Below are 21,204 nucleotides of genomic sequence, written 5' to 3'. Positions count from 1 at the left end.
GCTATGTTTGAAGGTATCTCTTGATGCTACTTGATGCTAAACTTCATATAATTAGTTTCATTTTAACAATATGGGGAATAATGTTTGAATATAGCAGTCATTCAATACTCACATGGCACACTTGAGTTTTGCTTGTCATTATAAACTTTAGATGGGCTTACTCTAAAATATTTTCTAGCCAGTCCTAATTATTACTGTAGTTTTTTTTAGAGGCAGTTAAAGGATTCCCAAACACCATGTGCCACTGGAATCATGCTGAAAGGGAACAAGGTTCTGAATGGGGGCAGTCTGAGTAGTTTTGGAGAACCAGTCTTCACATATGTTAAATAACGTATCTTTGTCATCTCACAAATTTTGTAGTAACCAGCCGGAATTTCGATCCTGTCTTCCCAGATCAAATCATGTCAGACCTATATAAAATCACATTTTATTCACCATTGGCTTCACCATTTTAGTGAAATGAAATATAAAGAAAAAGGTAGTCTGCACCCCAAGCACTGTGGATGCATTTTTATGTTTTTTCAATTAAACATTTTGGTTAAATTTTTGTGAAACAAACTATGAAACTTTGAAGTGAATGCTAGAAAACTCAGTTGAATGACGTGTAAGCTATTGAGCCCTTTTTTTGGTAACTGTTCTTCTAACTCTAAGATGAATGTAATTAAATTAGAAGAATTTTTCTTCTAATTCAAAGAATTCTTCACCTAATCTAATTATGTTCGTTCATTCAGCATCACAAAGCTTAAATATGCAAGTAATAAATTGTATTTCTTTTCCAGATCATGCTCATGTAAAAGGGAGAGAAAATGTAATAGTTATTCATCCTGATTTTAGAATGATAGTTCTGGCAAATAGGCCTGGATTTCCTTTCTTGGGTAATGACTTTTTTGGCACATTAGGTAAGTGATTCATATTAATTTATGATCTTTAATCGACTTGACTAATAGGATATCTGTCTTAATCAATTAGATTTCATGAGGAGAAGGGGCCTTATGCATATTGATACTTTGTTTCGTGTAAGACATTAAGACGGTAATGTAACATACGTAATGTAATGTATGTATCTTAATGAAAGTGCCCAAACTTGACCTGAATGGAAAAGCTGTATGTGATCTTCTGTGTTAAAACTAATTTGTTTTATGGGATCTGGATGGATATTGCAGACACAAGGTTATGGAAATCTTTGTTAATGAATGTATAGAGTATACAAATACTGCAAACAAATTAACTATAAGCTTGACACCTTACAGCTCTCTCAACTGCTCACTTTTTTTTTTCTCCCATATCATACAAGCCACAGCTCGGGTACTGTCCTGTTTGGTACAAGAGATGGTAGCTTGATGGATGGGCTTTCAGTAGTAAAGGCTACCGTATATTTTGCTGCTAGCACTGTGCTACTTGCTTCTTAGTCTTTATTTGCTTCTCCATGCATATGGCCTTAGTAAAATATGTATGTTTGACAAGATACTGAATTTATCTCAGTATCAGGTAAAGCTGTCCAAATTTCACATCAACAATTTTCATATCAACAGAAGCCTTGTTTTAGAAAGCTCTTGGTAGGTCCCAGAAATTCTGTGTGTCAGCAAAGATTCCCAGAGCTTCATCTCACAGCAAAACCACAAAATTAAGATGTACAGGGGTAAGTGGTGAAGAATTCTTTGGCATGTATAGCCCACTGTTAGTCTAAGTGGGCCTCTAGCAAGGGTTTGGCATTGTTGCTGCATGATGGCTGTGAACTGAGTACCCTCCAGACTCCACTGACTGTATTATATGTGTTAGCTTGGCCCTTTATATGCAGGAACCTTAATTTATGTGGTTTTGCCTATTAACTTTGGCCATAATGCTTAATCTGCAAGAAATAGTATACTCAAAATATACTCAAAGAAGCAGATGCAAACCCAAGTCCGTATTACTTAGTAGTTCTTTGTTTTTCAGGTGAGCTTCCCTCTGAATGGACATTCTCTGTCTGAAACTCATTGGTTCTGAATTTCACAAAGCTATGTTGCCTCAAGAGAATTTACTGTCGTGTTTATTTTTCAGAGCCTAGTTTCCTTCCTTATATGAACCCTTTAAACAAAACCAATCATCCCAGTGTTACTGCTCTTGATCCGCATGGCAGAAGTGTGGTTGAGTCTTTGGGGTTCTATAGTGATATTATTTTTCCAGCTTAGGGTTTCTTCTGCTTTTAGTTCGTCCTTTTTCTGCAGGATCTGATCATGCTTCTTCGAAGTTTTGTACAACTGTTCAGAGGCTTTTTATGAATAAACTCGATTATAAGTTTGGTATCAATATAATGCCAATGTGTGGAAATAATATCTTGCCAAATTTCTTACCATACTTCAAGACAGGCAGGGAGAAAAGATAAGATAAATTCAGTATTTCCTCTAGACCTTTTAATTGGGTTTGCATTAGGGCCTTCCTGCATTTCAAGATTTCCCTGAATTCTGTGGTGTTTTGAAGGAGTTCAAAAATGGGTTCCATTCAGCCAGTTATGTTTTCTTAAAATCTTTTTTCTTTTATTTCTTCCTGCATTCATTTGATTTCATTTGATTTGTGTTTCTTCTTGAAGTTGATTCTTCCCTCATGATATCAGATTCATTAAAATGACAGGCGAGATCTCTATGTTTCCAGAAACCTCAATGTTCCTCATAGCTTCTACTTCATAGTTTTCACAGTTTTAGCAACTTGGTACTCAGCATTCTTTTGAGTCATATCTTTTCTATTAAAGGTCCAGTATTAAACTTAAAGAGGCTGTTGTGGTGCTATTTCTTTATAAATTATCTAACTTTGTGCTTTTTCTTTTTTCTTTGTAGGGGACATTTTTAGTTGCCATGCTGTTGATAATCCCAAACCACAGTCAGAACTGGCAATGCTTAAACAATATGGTCCCGATGTTCCAGAGGCAATTCTGCAGAAACTGGTAGCTGCTTTTGGAGAGCTCAGGAGCTTAGCTGACCAAGGAACTATTAACTACCCCTATTCAACTAGAGAAGTTGTGAACATTGTAAAACATTTACAGGTAAAGTACATCACATTTAATTGAAAGCTTGAGTTCATCAATACTAATCTTTTAATGCCTGAAGGTTTCAGAAAGAAGATGCCATTATTGTTCACGCATTTTTATTTAATTCTTGTGAAACACTTTACATTTTGAAAGAAGTATAATATTAAAGATGCTCAGATAATCAGAGGGTAAGGATCACAGATGTGCATGGGCAGATAGTTTTTCTGCATATTTATTTATTGATAGGGAAAAAACCTGTAAATCTGTTTTTCTACTGTGTGAGAAAAAAGTAACATACTGTGAATACTGTGTGCAATGTTCATACTGGCGCTCATTATAAAACTCTATATTCAACATACAATGCTTCCAGGACAGTGCAACTGTTCGTTTTATTTTGCTATAAAATTTGTGGGTTTAATCCTTTCCTGTGAAAAAAACAAATTCTTGCTGCATAACACTAATACATCTGTGGTGGATTTTTTTCTAAGGAAAATGCTATATGGACAACAACTCACCAAGGGAATATGTAGGATTCATGATTACTTCCTACACATATTTAACTGCAAAATTTTGAATTCTGATTTAATGGTGATCTGGTTTTTAAATATTACAGTAAAGTCTGACTTCTATCTTTATAAAGTGAAGGATTTTTTTTGTCTGAAGCATTGAGAATATAAAGTGTCTTAATGCTCTTTGAAATAGCAGTGCTTTTATTTTGTTCTGTTTGTAGTTCTAAAATTGATAGTTTGCTAATTTATAAGCCATTTCTTGAAATATTGAATGTTTTTAAATAATAGTGGAAATTATTGTAATTAATACAATTAGAATATAATTTCTCACAAATTTGGACCTACTGCTCCTGTGTTTTATACTGCATAGTATAACAGTATGGCATGATAGTTTTGTGTTTGTGGTCATGTAAATATTCACACACATTCAGCCGTATACACAGACATTCAGATCCTGCAGGGTGGAATTACTACTTTCAAAAATCTTCATCTAGATTTCTGGGGAGGATAGATTTTTGTGTTCTGTGGTCTCTAGAGTGCAAGAAGATCGCAAGACAAAGTGGTGCTACTATGTTATCAATAATAGAAAGAAAAAATAATGCTCTGTAACTTTGTGCTAAGGGTTAATAAGATTCAGACCTAAAGGCTGAGGAATCCAGATAAACACATAAGCAGAGCAGTCTATTAGGATCCATTACCAGCTGATAGGTATTTGTTTACCAAGCTGATAGAACATGTACATGCTGATCTCTAAACACACAGTTACATTCAAAATGACAGTGGAAAAGTTACAGACTTGAGGAATATTTGCTGAGCTGCTGAGAAGCTATTTTTTTAGGGTGTTTGTTAAATTAACTGGTTTTTGTCTTCATACCCTTCTGCTCTTCCTACCTTCCTTCCTAGCTTCTTTCCATCATCATCTATCTCCAAGTAACCTGAAGTTGTACTGATTTCTGTTAGTGATCAGTGCAGAAACATAAGACTTAATTCTTGTATTATTTGCGTGTGAACAGCATCTAATTGGAGATTGAAAGAGCTGCATTGCTAATTGTCTTAAGGGCTCTTACTGTCTGCTTCTGTCTCCTTCACTTAAGCAGATTAGTATGGTCACTTCAACCTGGACATTGGGTGCAGTTCAGTGGGGAAGTTTCCCATCTGCTAAGCTTTCACCTCTTTCAAAGTGTAAATATCCAAATACCTCTCCAACATGCATCTTTGACTTGCTTTGTAACATTTATTTTCAAGATCCCAGTCTCCTAGCAAGAATAGAACATTTTGTTTACTGTAACTTGGTTTTCAATCTGAATAATAAAAAAACTGAGTAGCCAACTGTAAACAATGAATATAGACATAAAGGTTATTCCAAAGTAAGAAACTTTTAGGTCTTCAGGTAGAGAAGAAAGAGGAAGGAGGGAAATGAGTCAATAAAATTGCTGGTCCTTAGGAAGGAAGGAGGGAAGTTAGTCATGTTGTTAAACAATTTCCCTTACAGCAGTTCCACAGAACTGCTCTCTTTGTACTATTGTGTTGATTTCTTTCACATAATTTTGGAATTTTTTGCTTGTGTAAAAAAAGGTTGGATGTTTTGGACGAAAAAAGTGCTTTTGATTACTGTTGTCTGACAGCGCATCTGAGCATCAGGACTAGTCAGTCAAAAATATACTGATTGCTATGGTATCAGCATATTGTTAGGCTAATCTCTGACTGACTGTGATCTTCAGCATTTAGGATACACATAAGGAGTACAGTTACAAGATTATCCTCCTCTAAAGATTATGCAAGTAGGGAACATGTAGTAATTTAGTTGTAGCTTAGACATTGTGTTCAGAGCTAGGTTGCCTCTCTACTAACTTTTTCTTAGGGAAAGGTTTATTTTCATGATGCTTCAGACACCAAACTATTTTGAAGACCCAAAACTACAGGCATATGGAGAGTTGTCTGATGCAGGTACCTAACTTGATTGCTGCAACTTTTTCTCCTTTTGGAATTTGGGTCTTGCAGCTCTACTTGGCAGGTGACCTGATACAGCCTTTTTGTCTTGCTCACCTCCAGTTTTCAGACTGTCAAATGTCAAAAGTCTTTATGTTAATAATGGCTTATGGGTAAGCTCAGAAGCTCTGCCCTTGCTCTGTTGGGTTACCATAAGGTGCCGGTAACCAGGGTATGCTGTGACTGCTTCTCTGCAATCTGATATGCTGTTTTTCATGAAACCTTGGTAGATGGTAATCAGGAAAGCCAGATTAGTCTAGATAAAATGGCAATAGCTTTTTTACTAACTGTCCTTTAATTTCAGAAAACTGAGATTTTTTCTTCTCAGTCATCTTTCTTTTTTATATCTGAGATTGCTTCCTAATAGTAGGCACTAGTATAACTGTTTCCAAACAGTAAACGCCTAAGAAAACTTCTGGGCCTGAAGTCTACTCATCATCAGGTTTTAAGGCCCATTCCATAAGCTTTTGTGATAAGATAGTGCCTTTTTTTAATGTTCAGCCTAATCTTAAAAGGAAACTAGGCTTATCAAAAAACAGTTTATATCCCCTTCTCACTTTGCTGCCTAATAACCTTTTAGCCTTTTGGCCAGTTACAATGGACCTCAGTTATCAATTTTCAAATATAATCAGGTCTCTGCTGGTTTAATCAAAATCAGTGGCTATGTGACAGAGAGGAACTGATTGAAATTGCAGGGGGAGAATTCAGCTATTTCATTTGGCAGTAGATGATGCCCACTAAAGACACGAGTAGTGGTTAATCCATTAGTATGTCTGTCACTCAGGGTGAGCCATAGACATGGCCCTGCTGAAGGACAACTGAGGAGGCACAGAGAGAGCTGGCAACATTCAGTAAAAGGGTGTAGGGGTAGGTGAAGGGGGAAACCAAGAGCACGGAGGAACTAACAGATATCTGAAGTCACCAAGATACATTGGGAAGTGAGCGTTAGTGAGAACACAAGGCAGAAGTCTAAAACAAAAAGTCTGGACTCATTACAGACTGAACACCAGATCATTTATCACTTTCATTTCAGGACAGTGGTAGAAGTACAGTAAACTTCAATGGGTATAGCATATTTGAATTAGGATTCTTGATTTCTACTGGAAATTACAATTTTGCTCATAGATTTTACACAGGCTGTAGCAGTACATACCTTCATGGAATGTTAGATCTAAAAATATATGGCTTTTTCACCACGTAAAATTCTCTATCAAATAAAGCATACAATATATGAATAAAAATATACAATTGTTGAAAGCAAAAAACTGTGTTGCTTACTATTTTAAGGAATAGCCAAGAATCTAAGTTCTGAAAATAATCTAAGGTACACACAGAAGTGTTAGTTGTAAGGGGAAAAATCAGTGAATGACAGTCAGACTGATAAGAGGTCAATATTTTCTCTAGTAATCTCATTTTAAAAATCAATAGAAACCAAATGATTTTTTTTTAATGTTCAGTTCAAGCCCCAAACAGTCAACCTTTTTTTGGGATTTTCTTGTCTTTTTTTTTTTTTCCCTTTAAATGAGCTGTCATTTCCTTTCTTCAGTAAGCAGTTATTAAAGAGGGATTGGATTTGTTCTAGTTGAAACAGGAGAGTTGTGATTTTTTTAAATTACTGAAGTAGCGGACATTTGTACAAATGGCTTGTGTTCCCAGAAGCCATCTGTTGTACCTCAGGAAATTTTTTATGATGTCCTGCTGACACAAGAGGCATGGAACTGTTGATGCAATTCATTGCAGAAAAGTATACTGATGACAGAAGTTATGCAGTGATTCAGAGAACTGCAGACATACTTGGAGACTTCTAGGGAAAACTGGATATTATTTGAAGTACTTGACCAAGGTTTCTGCAGTACCTAATGCAGGGGAGGTGAAAACGTAGTTCATGAATAAATTAGATAGCTTGGTGCTGGTGTGTTGGTTGTGCTTTCACTGAGAAGAACAGAGAAAACACAGTATTCATCATATAAATGTTGTTTCAGGATTATTCTCTACTTCTTACTGGTCAATTAAGCCAAGGTGCAACTAAAATGTAGAAGTTAGCACTTTCACTACTAACATTGTCATGAACTTTTCAATTCACCTCATGTGTGAAATGTTTATACATTTAGTGTTTAGTTAGAATAGATGATGGGAGAATGGGTTTAGTACGTCTTTCATTATACTTGTTACTTTGTTAGAACTGGGTGTTGTAACAAGGATAGCTTAGGCTGTAGAACAATTTTACATTATCCCATAATAACTTGTATTTTGCTAAGCTGTAATGGTGCAGAACTTCTAGTAGGTCCCTCATAGACAGATTTAAAGAGCAGAACATAGTTTAGTATGCTTTTATAGCAACACTAGTATTAAAATATTCTGTGCCATGTACACCACAGATAAAAAGGTTTGTACAAGCTTAATTTAGCAGTGATATTCTAGTCTATCACAGTGACTAGCTAATTTTAGTATTGCTTGTGTCACAGGTATTTTATTACCAAGATCAGATATTTATAAAGTCAGGAAAATATTAAACTCCTAATGCTGATATTTGATTAAGAGCATAGATCAAAGCATTTCTAAAATTCTTCTGTTTTCTTCTGTTTTAATTTTTAAGTCAGGATTCAAATATCTGTATTTTTAATACATATATAAACTTCTCTGACACTTAAGTCTGTTTTTCAAGTTCTCCGTACCAGCCTAACTGACTAATGGGGAAAAAACAATTAAGACTACAACTTCTTAAAATATCTCTCCACAAGTTTATGTTCATCACTGTCAATGTGCCATACTGAGATGGAAGTGTCTAGGTCCTTGTCTGAAAAATCTAGTATTTGAATGGAAGGCTTGCAGAGAAAAAGTGAGACATTTTTAAATAGAAAGATTCTCACTCCAATCTCTTGCCAAAAAAAAGAGGATAAAATAAATTAGTTAGGCAGTAAAGTTCCAGGATATACAGCAAGTTGATAATTATTTTTTTAAATCCTTTTTATTTGCTTTGCTCCATTTACATCTGTGGTGGGCTAACCTTGGTTGGATGCCAGGTGCCCACCAAATATATTCTGTCACTTCCCTCCTCTGCTGGAAGAGAAAATATACTGAAATGCCTATAAAACAAGATAAAGGCAGGGAGAGATCACTCACCAATTACTGTCACAGGCAAAACAGACTTGACTTGAAGAAATTAGTTTAATTTAGAGCAAATCAAATCAGAGTAGGAAGATGAGAAATAAACACAGATCTTAAAACGCCTTCCCCCTACTCCTCCCTTATTCCCAAGTTCAACCTCACTCCTGCCTTTCTCTGCCTCCTCCCCTTCAGCAGCTCAAGAGGATGGAGAAAGGGAGCTGTGATCAGTTCTTCTCATGTTGTCCCTGCCACCACTTTCTCCTCAGGGGGAGGACTCCTCACTGACTTCCCCCTATGCTCCAGCGTGGGATCCCTCCCATAGGAGACAGTCCTCCATGAGCTTCTCTATTGTGAGTCCTTCCCACTGGCTGCAGTTCTGCAGGAACTGCTCCAGCCTGGGGCCCTTCCACAGGGTCACAAATTCTGCCAGCAAACCTGCTCCAGTGTGCGCTCCTCTCCCCACAGGGCCACAAGTCCTGCCAAGAGCCTGCTCCAGTGTGGGCTTCTCACAGCCAGAGATCACAGCCTCCTTTTGGCATATACCTGCTCCAGCTTGGGGTCCTCCACCTCAGTGGCTTTCTTAATCAATGACATCAGTTTCTCCGAGTGGTTTTCTGATATTAAAAATTCTTCATCTCTCTTATTTTAGCTTATAGAATCCTAGAATAGTTTTGGCTGGAAAGCACCTAAAAGATATTCTAGTTCCCTGCTGCTGTGGGAAGGGACACCCTCCACTAGATCAGGTTCTCAAAGCCCCATCCAACCTGTCCTTGAGCACTTCAGGAACGGGGCATCCACAACTTCTCTTGGCAGCCTATGCCAGTGACTCACTGCCCTCATGAATTTCTTCCTAATGAATTTTTTCCTAATACCTGATCTAAATCTCCTCTTTTTCTGTTTAAAGCAATTCTCCCTTGTCCTATCATTACATGTTCTTCCAGTCTCTCTCCATCTCTCTTATAACCCCTTTTAGGTACTGGAGGGTCTTATAAGGTTTCCTTAGAGTTTTCTCCAGGCTGAGCAACTCTCTCAGCCTGTCTTCACAGGAGAGGTGCTCCAGCCCTCTGATCATCTTTGAGGCCCTCCTATGGACTCAATCCAGCAGGTCCATGTCTTTCTTATGTTGAGAACCGCAGAAGTGGATGCAGGTGGGGTCTCACCAGAGCAGAGCAGGGGGGCAGAATCTCTTCCCTGACTCTGCACTGCTAAGTGCAGCTAAGGACACGTTTGGCTTTCTGGGCTGCAAGTGCACATTGCCAGGTCATGTCCAATTTCTCACCTTCCAGCACTCCCAAGTCCTACAGAAAGCAAATTTTAAGAATACAGGCTAGTATTAATTATATTCTCCAATGATTACACCATCTTGTTGTGTGTATAATGAAAGTAATTTTTTAAACCATTAATGGTGTTTAGTGTTAAATAATTGTCACATGCTTTTTTTGCTTAAATCAAGTTTAGTGTCAGTAATTTCATTCTGACTTGAAATGATGTCCTGGAAATGAAGAGTAAAGATTACTTCAGAACTTGTCTGTCAATCAGATTTACAGTTGTTCATTTTAGAGGTACATAACGATGTGCCGTAACTTAATAGATAGTCACTAAAAGAAATTTGGTGGTCTGTTTCTTTACAGAAATTTCCATCTGAAGGACTTGCAAACGTTGTTCGAAACGTGTTTGACTTTGACTCCTACAACAATGAAGTGCGTGAAATTTTATACAAAACTTTGCACAAATATGGGATACCTATTGGAGCAAAACCGACCAATGTACAGCTGGCCAAGGAGTAAGAATAACATATGATATATATTAAGAAGACATATTTCTCATTATCACTTTATAAGTGTGTTATCTTGCTGCTAATTGATTTTAAAACAACCTGGAATTCTTGGAAGTCAATCCTCCACTGGTTCAAATTTATAATCTTCCAAATGAGTTACAACAATATAAGTTACTTCATGAGCATTTGCTTATTATTAATATTTAATCTATAAAATCCATGTACATATTAATAGCTTGTAAGGTAAACAGGTATATCTTAATAAAGGGAAATACTTGTTTCTTCTCCTGTGTTTTTAATTCAATTGCAATACACTTCTGTCCTGTTACTTATCATCTAAGTCTGCAGAAAAAAAAGTTATATTCAGTGGTAGCTGGGTTTTGTCTTTGATGCTCATAGAGGGCTCTGCAAAAGTATTTCTTCTGAATGGAGCAGTGCATGTAAGCTTGAAGAACAGCTTTTGTATGTGTCTGTAAATCACTGTTATTCTTTAATTATATTATTAGTTGATATATTACACCATATACTTCTTTTGCAGAGGTTAGAATCCAACCAGCTACATTATGTAGTAATTCCCTCCTGTCTTCAAGCCACCCCCCACGCTCTGAAGGGGCCTTACCAGAAAGCTGGGGAGATACTTTTTACAAGGCCCTTTATTGACAGAACCAGGGGGAATGGCTTTAAACTGAAAGAGGGTAGGTATGTTTAGATGAGATATTAGGAAGAAATTCTTTACTGTGAGGCTGGTGAGGCACTGGAACAGGTTCCTCAGAAAAGTTGTGGGTGCCCCCTCTCTCCAAGTGTTCAAGGCCATGTTGGGCAGGGCTTTGAGCAACCTGGTCTAGTGGAAGGTGTCCCTTCCCATGGCAGGGGCTGTTGAAACCAGAGGATCATTAGGGTCTTTTACAACACAATCTATTCTATGATTCTGTGAAACAAATGTAATACACTCTTCCAAAATTCACAGAAAACAGGCTTAAGTAGATCATATTCAAAAAGAATTAGAAAACTTACTCTGTCTTGAGCTCTAATACATAATTTATTTATGAAGAAACAAATATTTCCCTTTCATGGAGAAAGCTTTATGAATATATGGAAAACTGAGTTTGCCACATGACATACATGTTTTATACTTGCTAAGGAGGGACTGATTTTTATGGTATGATGTATTGATAGTGATTCTGGTATGGGTGAGTGAGCACTGGAACAAATTGCCCAGAGAGGTTGTGGAGTGTCTCTTACTGGAGATATTCAAAAGCCTTTGGAGCAGCCCTGTGTCTCTGGGTGACCCTGCTTGAGCAGGGAGGTTGGAGCAGATGACCATTGTGGTCCTTTCCAGCCTTATACATTCTGTGGTGTTAAGTGTCCATGTGTAGGTTTCTCCTGCTGCAGCACCACTGTTATCATATCTAATATCCTACATATAATAAAAAAGATTGGCAGAGTAGTGCCTGTGGTGTACCTTTTAATTTTCATGACAGGACTATTACATGCCTGGGGAACCAGTACTTGAGCAACGACAAAGTCTGTCAAATTGACAGAACACACTTGAAACTCTTGCTATAATTTCTTTGTTGAACATCACTTATTAATTTCTATTTTAACTAATTACAATGTTGGTTATAGTTTTTGAGAAATTTGGTCTTTGTATAATTCTAGAAGTATTAGATGTGGGAGAGGATTCTTTAGTAATGAGACAATTGGAGATTTAGGAACCATAACAGAAAGATTGCTGTAGTTGGGGACTGCTCAGTCTAGAGGTGAGAAGATAAAAGAAAAATGTAATTATATTGAATTAAAGATAATCAGCTGATCATTTTGAGTTCATCACTGAGGTTTTCTAGGACAGGTTACACCAAGCATGACAGACTTACAAGATCTCCACAAGATGCTTATCAAAAACTTTACTAGACCCGCAGCTGTGAGCATGTAATTTGTACACTGAAGGCCCAGGGGAGGAGAAAATACAGGAGCAGTTCACATACAGCTGATAAAAACAACTTTTTCTTAGTTCTCACTGTGCTGGGCTGAGTACTTGGCTTTGATGGTCTGTCCAACTTGAGACCTGTCTTGGTCTCAATCCCTCCCTCTCATCCACTACAGCTGGCATTTCAGGTTCTTACCGCTGCATTGTAAGACAACCTGGATTTTGGTCATGAGGTTCGCTCCTATGTAAGCCACAGGTAGATCACCTTGAATTACAGCCACATCTTTCATGTTTAGGCACAGTTGATTTTGCCTTGAGGTTAAAGAACATTGAGATAATCTCTCCAAATCTGTTCCAGCCCGTATTGCAATCTCCCATGATGGACAGACACATTGAGGTAATTTGGTATATGTTGTTTGGACTGCTGCAGAAAAGATGCTGGAGTACTGCCCTCTCTATTGTTTTCCATGAATCTGAGAATAGGATAATGGTGTTCATTTAGTCCAGCCCACTTCCTTCAGAAAAGATGCAGGTTATTCTAAAACCTTAGCTCATTTTTTTCGTGATTCATGCCTGAAGACCTTCAGAGATGAAATTCTATAACCTCCCAAGGAAAGTCAGTCTTGTTTCTAAATAGCCTCAGCACTAGAAAGTCACCTCTCAATCTTCCCTGTTTTTAAGGCCTCTGGTTTTATTTTTCTTTTATGCTCCTTGTCTTCATTTGATGTGTGTCCATCCTTAAGTATTGGGTGTGAAACTGGTAAAGTTCATTATGGCTGGAGCCAAGTACAGTAGTATGAGAGTACAGAATAGAAATGTATTGACATTTTAAAAGCTCAGAATGTTTGCATTTCATGCCATATTTAACTCATCTCTGGTTTTCTAAACATAAATCTCCACATCCTTTTTGCAAAACTCTCCATAGCACTTACCCCATCTTCACTTTATGTGATCAACTTTCTTCACACTTACATTTTTCTTACTGTATTGGGTTTTTTCAGATTGGTTTTATGACATGTCAATATCACTTTCTGTTTTAAGCTAGTTTTCCTATCTGCTTCTAGGCTCTCACAAGCTGGCAGTCTGAAGATGTGATTTTTAGGTGTGATTTCTATGTTCCAGCAACAACATCATATCCTCACAGATGACTTTTGTACCCCAGTCTTTTTTATGGTAGACTTTAAAGACTTACTAGCTATCATAATAAATTGCACAGCAGTTCTATTAAGTAACATGAAAACTGGGATAGTAGTCCAAATGAATTCTTCCTGAGGCTGTTAGTCATACAACAGCAAAATTGTTGTATAAGAATAAAAATTCTGTACAATTAAATTTTGTGATACAGAAGCCTTTCCAGGAGATTCTGGGGAGGAAAATTGTTATAGTGAAATGCTGCCTCCATTACACAGGTGCTCTCTGCCATGTCTTGAATCGAACGATTTATGAATTCTTATTTTAATAAGCTTTGGAGAAGTCTGTCTCCAGTTACTGAATCGAAAAGAAAACTTGCATAAATCAGAATTATTTAAATTGCTGCTGCAATATAACTGCTGTAAATATAGGAAAAAAATTCATGAGACACACAAGCAGCACACTGAAATACAGGGTCTCAATAAAAGAATTATTTAGGTATATGTCCAGCTGAAATTGCTGAAATCCAAGGAAAATTAAACAGATGCTTGCAGGTGACCCTTACAGGAATTTTAGATTAAATTCTGGAATTAATCTACCTAGTGTTGGAAGGGAAGATTAGATGGTATATAATGACCATTTACAGGATGATTCTTGCAGTAGTTGTTCTTTCAAGAGAGAAATTAATTTGTTGATAATAATTTATTTATTAGCAAAATTAATATCATGTATTAGACCTGTAAAGGAATGCTTTACTTGGTCTTTTTCCTTTCTTCAGTTGTCATTTTTTTTCCAGGTAGGATAACCATTCTTCAAGGTACTGACATGTTCAGTATTGTCAGGTATTAAAATACTTTCTGTCTCTCCTGGTACCACCTGTCCACCAGTTTATGATTTTTATCAGTATTGTATGTAAAGCAGATGGATTGTCTATGATGGTTTGCCAAGACATAGTAGGTAAAATAAATTACTCATGGTACTAACTCATTATCTTTCTTTATGTATACAATTACATTTTGTTTTTCCCATTGACATCTGTTATGTCATATTTTTCTAAATTCATGTTAATCTGCCATTTCAGTGCACAGTTCAGACCATCTGCAATTTCTAGGTAAAACAGCCTTTAATCCTAATTCTGACATTTATCCTTGATGAAATTGCCATTCCATATTTTTCCTCCTGTCACTATTCACTTTCAGGAGCTTCCTATAAATTCAATATTTGTTTTATATGAACTGGGTTTTTTATATGTCATGTAAATATGTACATTTTAATAGCTTTGTTTTTGTTTTGAGACTGTTCTTTCATGTGGCTTTTTTTCCCCTGGTAATCTGTAGTTAATTGTTGGGTATGTCTCCTATCATACATGTCTGTTGTCAACCCTGTGTGTTGCAGGGCCAGCTGAGGAAGGGGAATTGTCAGGGAACAGGACTTTTAACATACAGCTGTTCTGAATGTCTACTTCAGAATGTCTACTGAATGTCTTCAAATCAAAATATGTTTGGATAAATTATGGAGAACTGGTTGGCAAGGAATTTTCCTGATTTCAAGCTGTATCTTACTTGAGTCCAAAAAGGTTACGTGGGATGGAAATCTTTTCAGCTAGATGGAGCACAGGCTGTTACTGGAGGCCTTGAATAATACATTCTGTGCCAGCACTGAGCTGGTTTACAAGATCATATATTAAGCAGCTTTGTTGTATGTCATAGTTCATCTCCACAGCTGTACTAATATGGTGCCTGGCCGTGAAGAATTTGCTTTCAGTGGAGCTGCACTTTTACAACATTCATATCCATCTTGTAGTATGTTCTCTGAAAGCTAAACAGAAAACTTTATAAGCAGGTTCTGTTGACTTTTTAACACAGTTGTTTGGTGATTTAGGTTTTTTTTGTTTGATCTTTTTTTTTTAACACCCCAAAATGAATTTATTTTCTTAAATCAAAAATATAAAATGGAAAGAAATTGTGTTCTATAGGTGTCACTTTGAAAAGTTTTCTAGCAGCACAAGAGCATTATGTTTTGACAGATCATTTTCCCTTTGATGTCTGTGCATGCAGAAATTCAGGCTAAATAGTAATTTCTTGTAGAATTGCCCCATCAACTGTAGGTCTCGTGCAATCACTTTTCTGAAGCCAGCCTATATATACATTTCATGGACAGCAATAATCATGTAGAAAACCAGGATCTCAAATTAATGGTGAATAAACAGGAAAACAATTTTGAATTTTCCTAAAGCAACAGGCTTTGACACATCCATAATCAAAGAACTAATCAGGAATAATTCCTTAGAAATTGCTCTTAAATCTTGGATTTCTTACAAGATTAATGCAGTCTGCCTGTAGCTTTTCTGTTCTAGAAACTCTTTCCATCTTTTGACAAAGGCAAAAATCATGGATTTCTCTGTACACCCCAGGTTGGAGAGACCAGTGAAGTTTTAGTACCATTCTTACTCAGCCACTGCACTTTTTATACCTATCAGATCTCTTTGCCTTACAGATTTTTGCCAGTGTTGACATTTCCATTGTTTTCTATCTGTCTTTTATATAAATGCTATTTGGTTAATTAATTTGCAATACAACACTGTGGCAGGAGCATCTAGTGAAGTTTTACTAGTTCTGTCACTTCAAGTTATTTTCAAAATATGCTTGTTATAAGTCCTGGGAAAACAAGGTAGTTTCCTTAGTTGATGTGTATCATATGTATTCACTAGGGGAAGGCTGTTAAGATGTATACACATTTTTAGTGTGGATATATTGTTCCAGTTGTTCTGCACCCTCACTCCCTCCTGAAACTCATTCAGTAGACTGATTGTAAGACCTTAATGCCACCAGCTTCTTCAATACTCTTAGTCTTTCTTAGACCAGATTTACACGAAAGAGCAGTGGGACAGCAAAGAAAAAAGAAATTGTCAGGCCCTGGAAGAATGAGATCCCTATTACTCTTGACAAAGAGCTTTGTATTGTGAACTCTGCTTTCTGTATTATTCTGAAATTCAGATCTACATTTCCCTCCTCTTTGCTATTTATGATGACTAGCTTTGCTGCCTCAGAGAAACGAAATCATTCAGAAACAGGGAGGAGAACAGAACCTCAAAAATCTAGGAGAAAGTAGAAATAAGTTTTCCTGAGGGAAGAGAGGAACTATTAGCAAAGAAAATCTCCAGAAAGCTGAAAGAGAGTGGAAATGTTTGTTTGGGAATGCAATCTGTAATTCTGTTGCTATAAAAAGCAGGGTATCTGCTTAGAGGTGGTTATTAACATATGTTTTGTTTCAAATTTTAATAGCTATTCATGATCATTAATAAAGTTCTTGATTTCTAGGATGTTGTCCATGGGAATAATATGTAAGGAATCAAAACTAAAGTCCAAATCCTTGTGAGAGCTGATGTTCCACTGAGCTAATGGGAAATAACTATTGCTGATTATTGTCATATCAGAGATTATGTTATTCAGAGTCATAGAGCAAAAAGAAGTCTCCAGGGTTTTTTTGCACACAAGACTGCTTGTGGCTCAAGACATAAACAATGCTTTGCCAACAAATCATTTAGAAACTCAAATGGAAGCCTGAAGTAAAATTCTATTTCATAGATATCTAAACTGACATTTAGTCTAGTGGCTTGACTGTTTGCCTGTTTTTCTGGTTGCATGAATAAATGTATCTAAGAATTTTGTATATGTTGAAATACTGCATCATGAATGTTTTTCCGTAATGGTGTTAAATGTTGTCATTTGCCATGTAAAAACACAACCTTGGGGATTTTTAGTTTTATTTTCTTTTTTTAATCTGGCCTAATTTCTCTTCTTCATTTGGGAAGAATTTTGGCTACACTAGCTAGTTGTAAGAACGGAAAAATGCAGAATGAAGTGAGGAAAAATGCAAAATTAATCACTCTGCAAACACTGGTATCTATTGATATTTTTAGTCAGGCAACAAACAGTCCATGAAGACTCTCCTGGTTCTTTGACTAAGAGAGGGAATTAATGAGATACTCTTTCCTCATTACATGCCCCAATGGCACATTGCTGGCAGCTGGCCATTTATTTATCTGTGAGCACCAGTGATCAATAGCATCCAAACCATTTTCTGTTTGCAAAACAGTGTCTTTGGCTGTCTGACTGCCTTGGCATATGCTGCAAACACAGAATGGTGATGGAGGCTGAGTTTATGCTCGCGACTTCTGGCTTCTGGTTGCTTGAGGTTTGGTATCAATATATCATTAAGAAATGTTAAGACATCTTTCCTGAATGAGTAGCAAAAATTAAGGGATATCTGTATTCATCCCCTGACTTTTCCCATAAGTTCTTATGGGAAAAATAAAATAAAACTAAAATTCTCTAAGTTTTATATATAGTCCAAATGATATTTTAATTTGGGATTTTTTTTTATTTGGGATCCCTTCTTATTCTGAAAATAATATAGAGAAGAAATTAAAGAATCCTCTAATTTCTAAAAGTGCCAGGTTGGTTGGTGAGGAGAGGGAAAATAATTGTAAGACTAGGAACAAGCATCATCAGATAGGACAGAAGAGACCAAGCAGATACTTTTAACAAACAGTCTGAGAGAACTTCCTTAAAATAGGCTTTGAAGATATTTATAGAAACTGGGAGAAGGAATGTCTTCTATTCTCTTGCCAAGTCCTGTAGCTGTGCAGTAATTTGCAACAGCATGTAACACAGAATGCTGTTTTGATAGGACGTCTCTTTAGGAGTGACTGGTCCCAAAAAAAAGAAGCCAAAAGTGATAAGTTCATTAGCTTGAAGGTATCTGTGCCAATTAATGAAGTCAAACTGCTTTCAGAGGCTGTAAATCACTTCAGGGGAAAGAAAGAGAAATTGCACTGTCTGTATTTTGCTGTGATGCTAGATTGTCACACATCAGCATTTTCTTTTCCTGTATAAATGAATTTTGCTTTGGTCCACATATTTCTTTCTTAGATAAAAGATACAGAAATGAGGAAATTAGATCAAGGCAAGCAAATGTCACTTTTGAAGATGTCCCTATCCTTTCTGTAAGTTGTACTGGCCAGAAGGAATGGAATACTCTCATGTCTGTATTCCTTTGCCTTTTTTCATGTGAGCAGTGGTAAAATAAACAGAAATAATTTTTCTTTCATGGTTAATGAGCCACAGAGCTTACTGTGGTTATTCTGCTGGTCTTTTAGAAGAGTGACCTACTGACAGAAGTCCCTTTAAGGGGTGCTGGCACAACCTGATCCAAATAAAGCAAAGCAAGAGATGGTTTGGATATAGCTCACATAATTCAGACTGGAAAACTTTTCCTTTTGAGGCCATATTATACATTGCTTCTTCTCTTATGATACTGCTTAGATCGTGTCTATATTAGTAATCCAGAAGGCTAACATTTTTGTGATTTAAAATGTAAAAAGGAATAAAATATTTTAGCAAGAAAACACTTTCTGCAAGAGAGTCTTCAGATATATTTTGTTGGAAAAATGCAGTTGTCTAAATTATTATTCCATATCACATACTGGTTAATAAATGTAAAAATTCATTTGTTCCTACATTATTTGACAGACTGCCATTACCAGATCATAAGTTTATGGGCTACTGGAAAGTTGATCAGCCAGGAAATGCGCAAAAGAAAATGCTGTGTCCATCAGAAACTAAAAAAATAGAAGTAAAGGTTTGTCTTTTAAATTATTTTTTATTCATATAATACTGGTTTTATTTATTGGGTTGTGACAAGTCTAAAATGTTATTAATTTCTTTAGGAAAAAGATTGTGTACAAGGCATGGTCCTTGTCGCTTGTTCTTGGAGTTTTTACACTGACTAGAAAAATTACCATTTTCATATACCTAGCTGTCACAGTGGAAGATGTGCTTGAAAACCAGTAAGCTTGGCCAGAAGTTCTTGAAAAGAAGTATTTATAAGGATATTGAAAATACCTTACCTGAAGAAACTTTGTAGCTGTCTTGGATGTTTGGGGTGGCCAGTTACAGGCCCCAGATCTCAATTTTTGGCTATGATCAGTGACTGAAAAGAAGGCTGCTTTCTGTTTCTGTTTTGCCTGCTGCTGAAGTCTTACAGGTCTTTGGCACTGACAAGTTTGAATCTGAACCTTTGGTACCATTTGATCTGCAGCCAAAGTTTCTAAGTCCTTTTCAGCTCTGAGTTCTTGGCTTAACTTCAGTAATTATTACTCCAGTGAGTAAGGAAAAACCTGTACTGCTAATGTGCTGTATGGGTGAGATTTAAACTTTATATAATAAGAAATTGCCATATAATTTCTTTGAAACAGAAATATTCTGGTATTTTCCTTGTATAAACTGTGTTTCATCTGTACATGCTATCTCCTGATGCTACTAAGTGATAATGGTTCCAAACCATGAAAAGACTAAAGAGGAGAGGCACGAGGTTTCTATACCATAAAGGAAATGGTAGTGTGGACATTCAGAGAGTTTATATAAACAACGTTTCCTTTTCCCTTTAATTTGTTTAGTAATAAATATAAAATTATTTAGTGAGTTTTTATTGTTAATAGTATTACAGCATTAAGAAGACTTCTGTATTTTCATAAAGAATGGGGAGTGGAATGTTTTAGGAAGCCCTCATGGTTATTATTTGTTTTAGGGCCCTGTGTACTTAAATATTCAAGGCTTTCCACTGGAACGACATGAAGCCAGATCCATCAGTTTCACAGAAGAACTTGCTTTTTGGACACTGCCTCTAGATGAAATTAATTTAGTTTGTGACGTCACGGTAACAAAAGGTACAGTAAGAAAAGCTGCTGACTTTTGTAATGATCTGCAATGTTACAAAGAGGTGAGATGTCCTGGAGATGAGGAAGGACTGGGCTGTTGACTTCTTAAGTGCTTGCCAATAGTCAGTGGCAGAATATAAAAGGGCAATATGAGGGATTTCAAGTGTACTAACACTCCAGTGCATTTACAGTAGTGTATATTTCTAGATATGCCTGCAGTAGAGTATAGAAATAATACTAGGAATTGTAATGTGAGAATTAAAAATATAGAGTATGGGAGTGAACTATAGGAAAAAAAATTACCTTTTTCCACTTTCTTTTTTAATAGTGGGTGAAATACAAAAATAATCCACTGAAATTGGTGCATAATTTCACTGAGTCAGTGTGGTCATTGTAAGGATATGCATCTTTCTCAAGCTAAGAGAAAGATGTGTAAATTAAGTAGAACACAGCCACAAAACTGCAAGTTTGTTAAATTTGTGTATTCAACACTGCATTACTTGACAAAAACAATTCTTTGACTTTTCCTCTCTCAATTCAGTTTTAATAGAAATATTTTAACTTGGAGAGTGCTGTGGGTTTTTTTGTGTTTTTCTGTGCTCATGCTGAGTGTTTCTCACAGGACCAAACCTGCCTTAGTTACCTCTACAGCTTATGTCCCATAGGGAATTGCACCATTGGGAATATTCATAAATGTTTTTAGGGTTCATTGTTAAGCATGTCTTGATGCTTAAAGTTTTTAGCTTTTATAATTTTCAGATCCTGTACTGCATTAGTGGATAACTCTGAACTCCATACGGAGTGTTAGGAAGCTCTCTTCCCGTTTTGGTCAGACAAAACAACAAGCCTTCCAGGCCTGGAACCAAGGCCACCCTCACAGCCTCAGGCCCTGAAAAGTATAAATAAAAGTATATGGCAAGGAGCAAACTGGTGGAATATGACTTCATTCCCTGAAGCTGTAATTGGACAATTAACCTCTGATATGCAAATAGACAAAATGTATCTGCCTGAAGAACTCATGACCATTGTCCATCTTGG

General features: G+C 36.5%; 1 protein-coding gene across 1 annotated transcript in view; it reads left to right on the top strand.

Moving 5' to 3' along the window:
- The window catches only part of VWA8 (von Willebrand factor A domain containing 8), a 168,820-nt gene that overhangs the window by 86,437 nt on the left and 61,179 nt on the right, over positions 1–21,204 (top strand). Inside the window, exons 23-27 of the mRNA XM_031056817.1 lie at positions 780–899; positions 2,814–3,019; positions 10,242–10,393; positions 18,980–19,088; positions 20,037–20,175. Coding sequence (XP_030912677.1) covers positions 780–899; positions 2,814–3,019; positions 10,242–10,393; positions 18,980–19,088; positions 20,037–20,175 — 726 coding nt within the window. The remainder of the gene's footprint in view (positions 1–779; positions 900–2,813; positions 3,020–10,241; positions 10,394–18,979; positions 19,089–20,036; positions 20,176–21,204) is intronic.

This window comes from Geospiza fortis, unplaced genomic scaffold (assembly GCF_000277835.1).
Source record: "Geospiza fortis unplaced genomic scaffold, GeoFor_1.0 scaffold194, whole genome shotgun sequence".
Taxonomy (NCBI): domain Eukaryota; kingdom Metazoa; phylum Chordata; class Aves; order Passeriformes; family Thraupidae; genus Geospiza; species Geospiza fortis.
The sequence above is the reverse complement of the archived record's forward strand: the minus strand, read 5'-3'. Positions and strand labels throughout refer to the sequence as shown.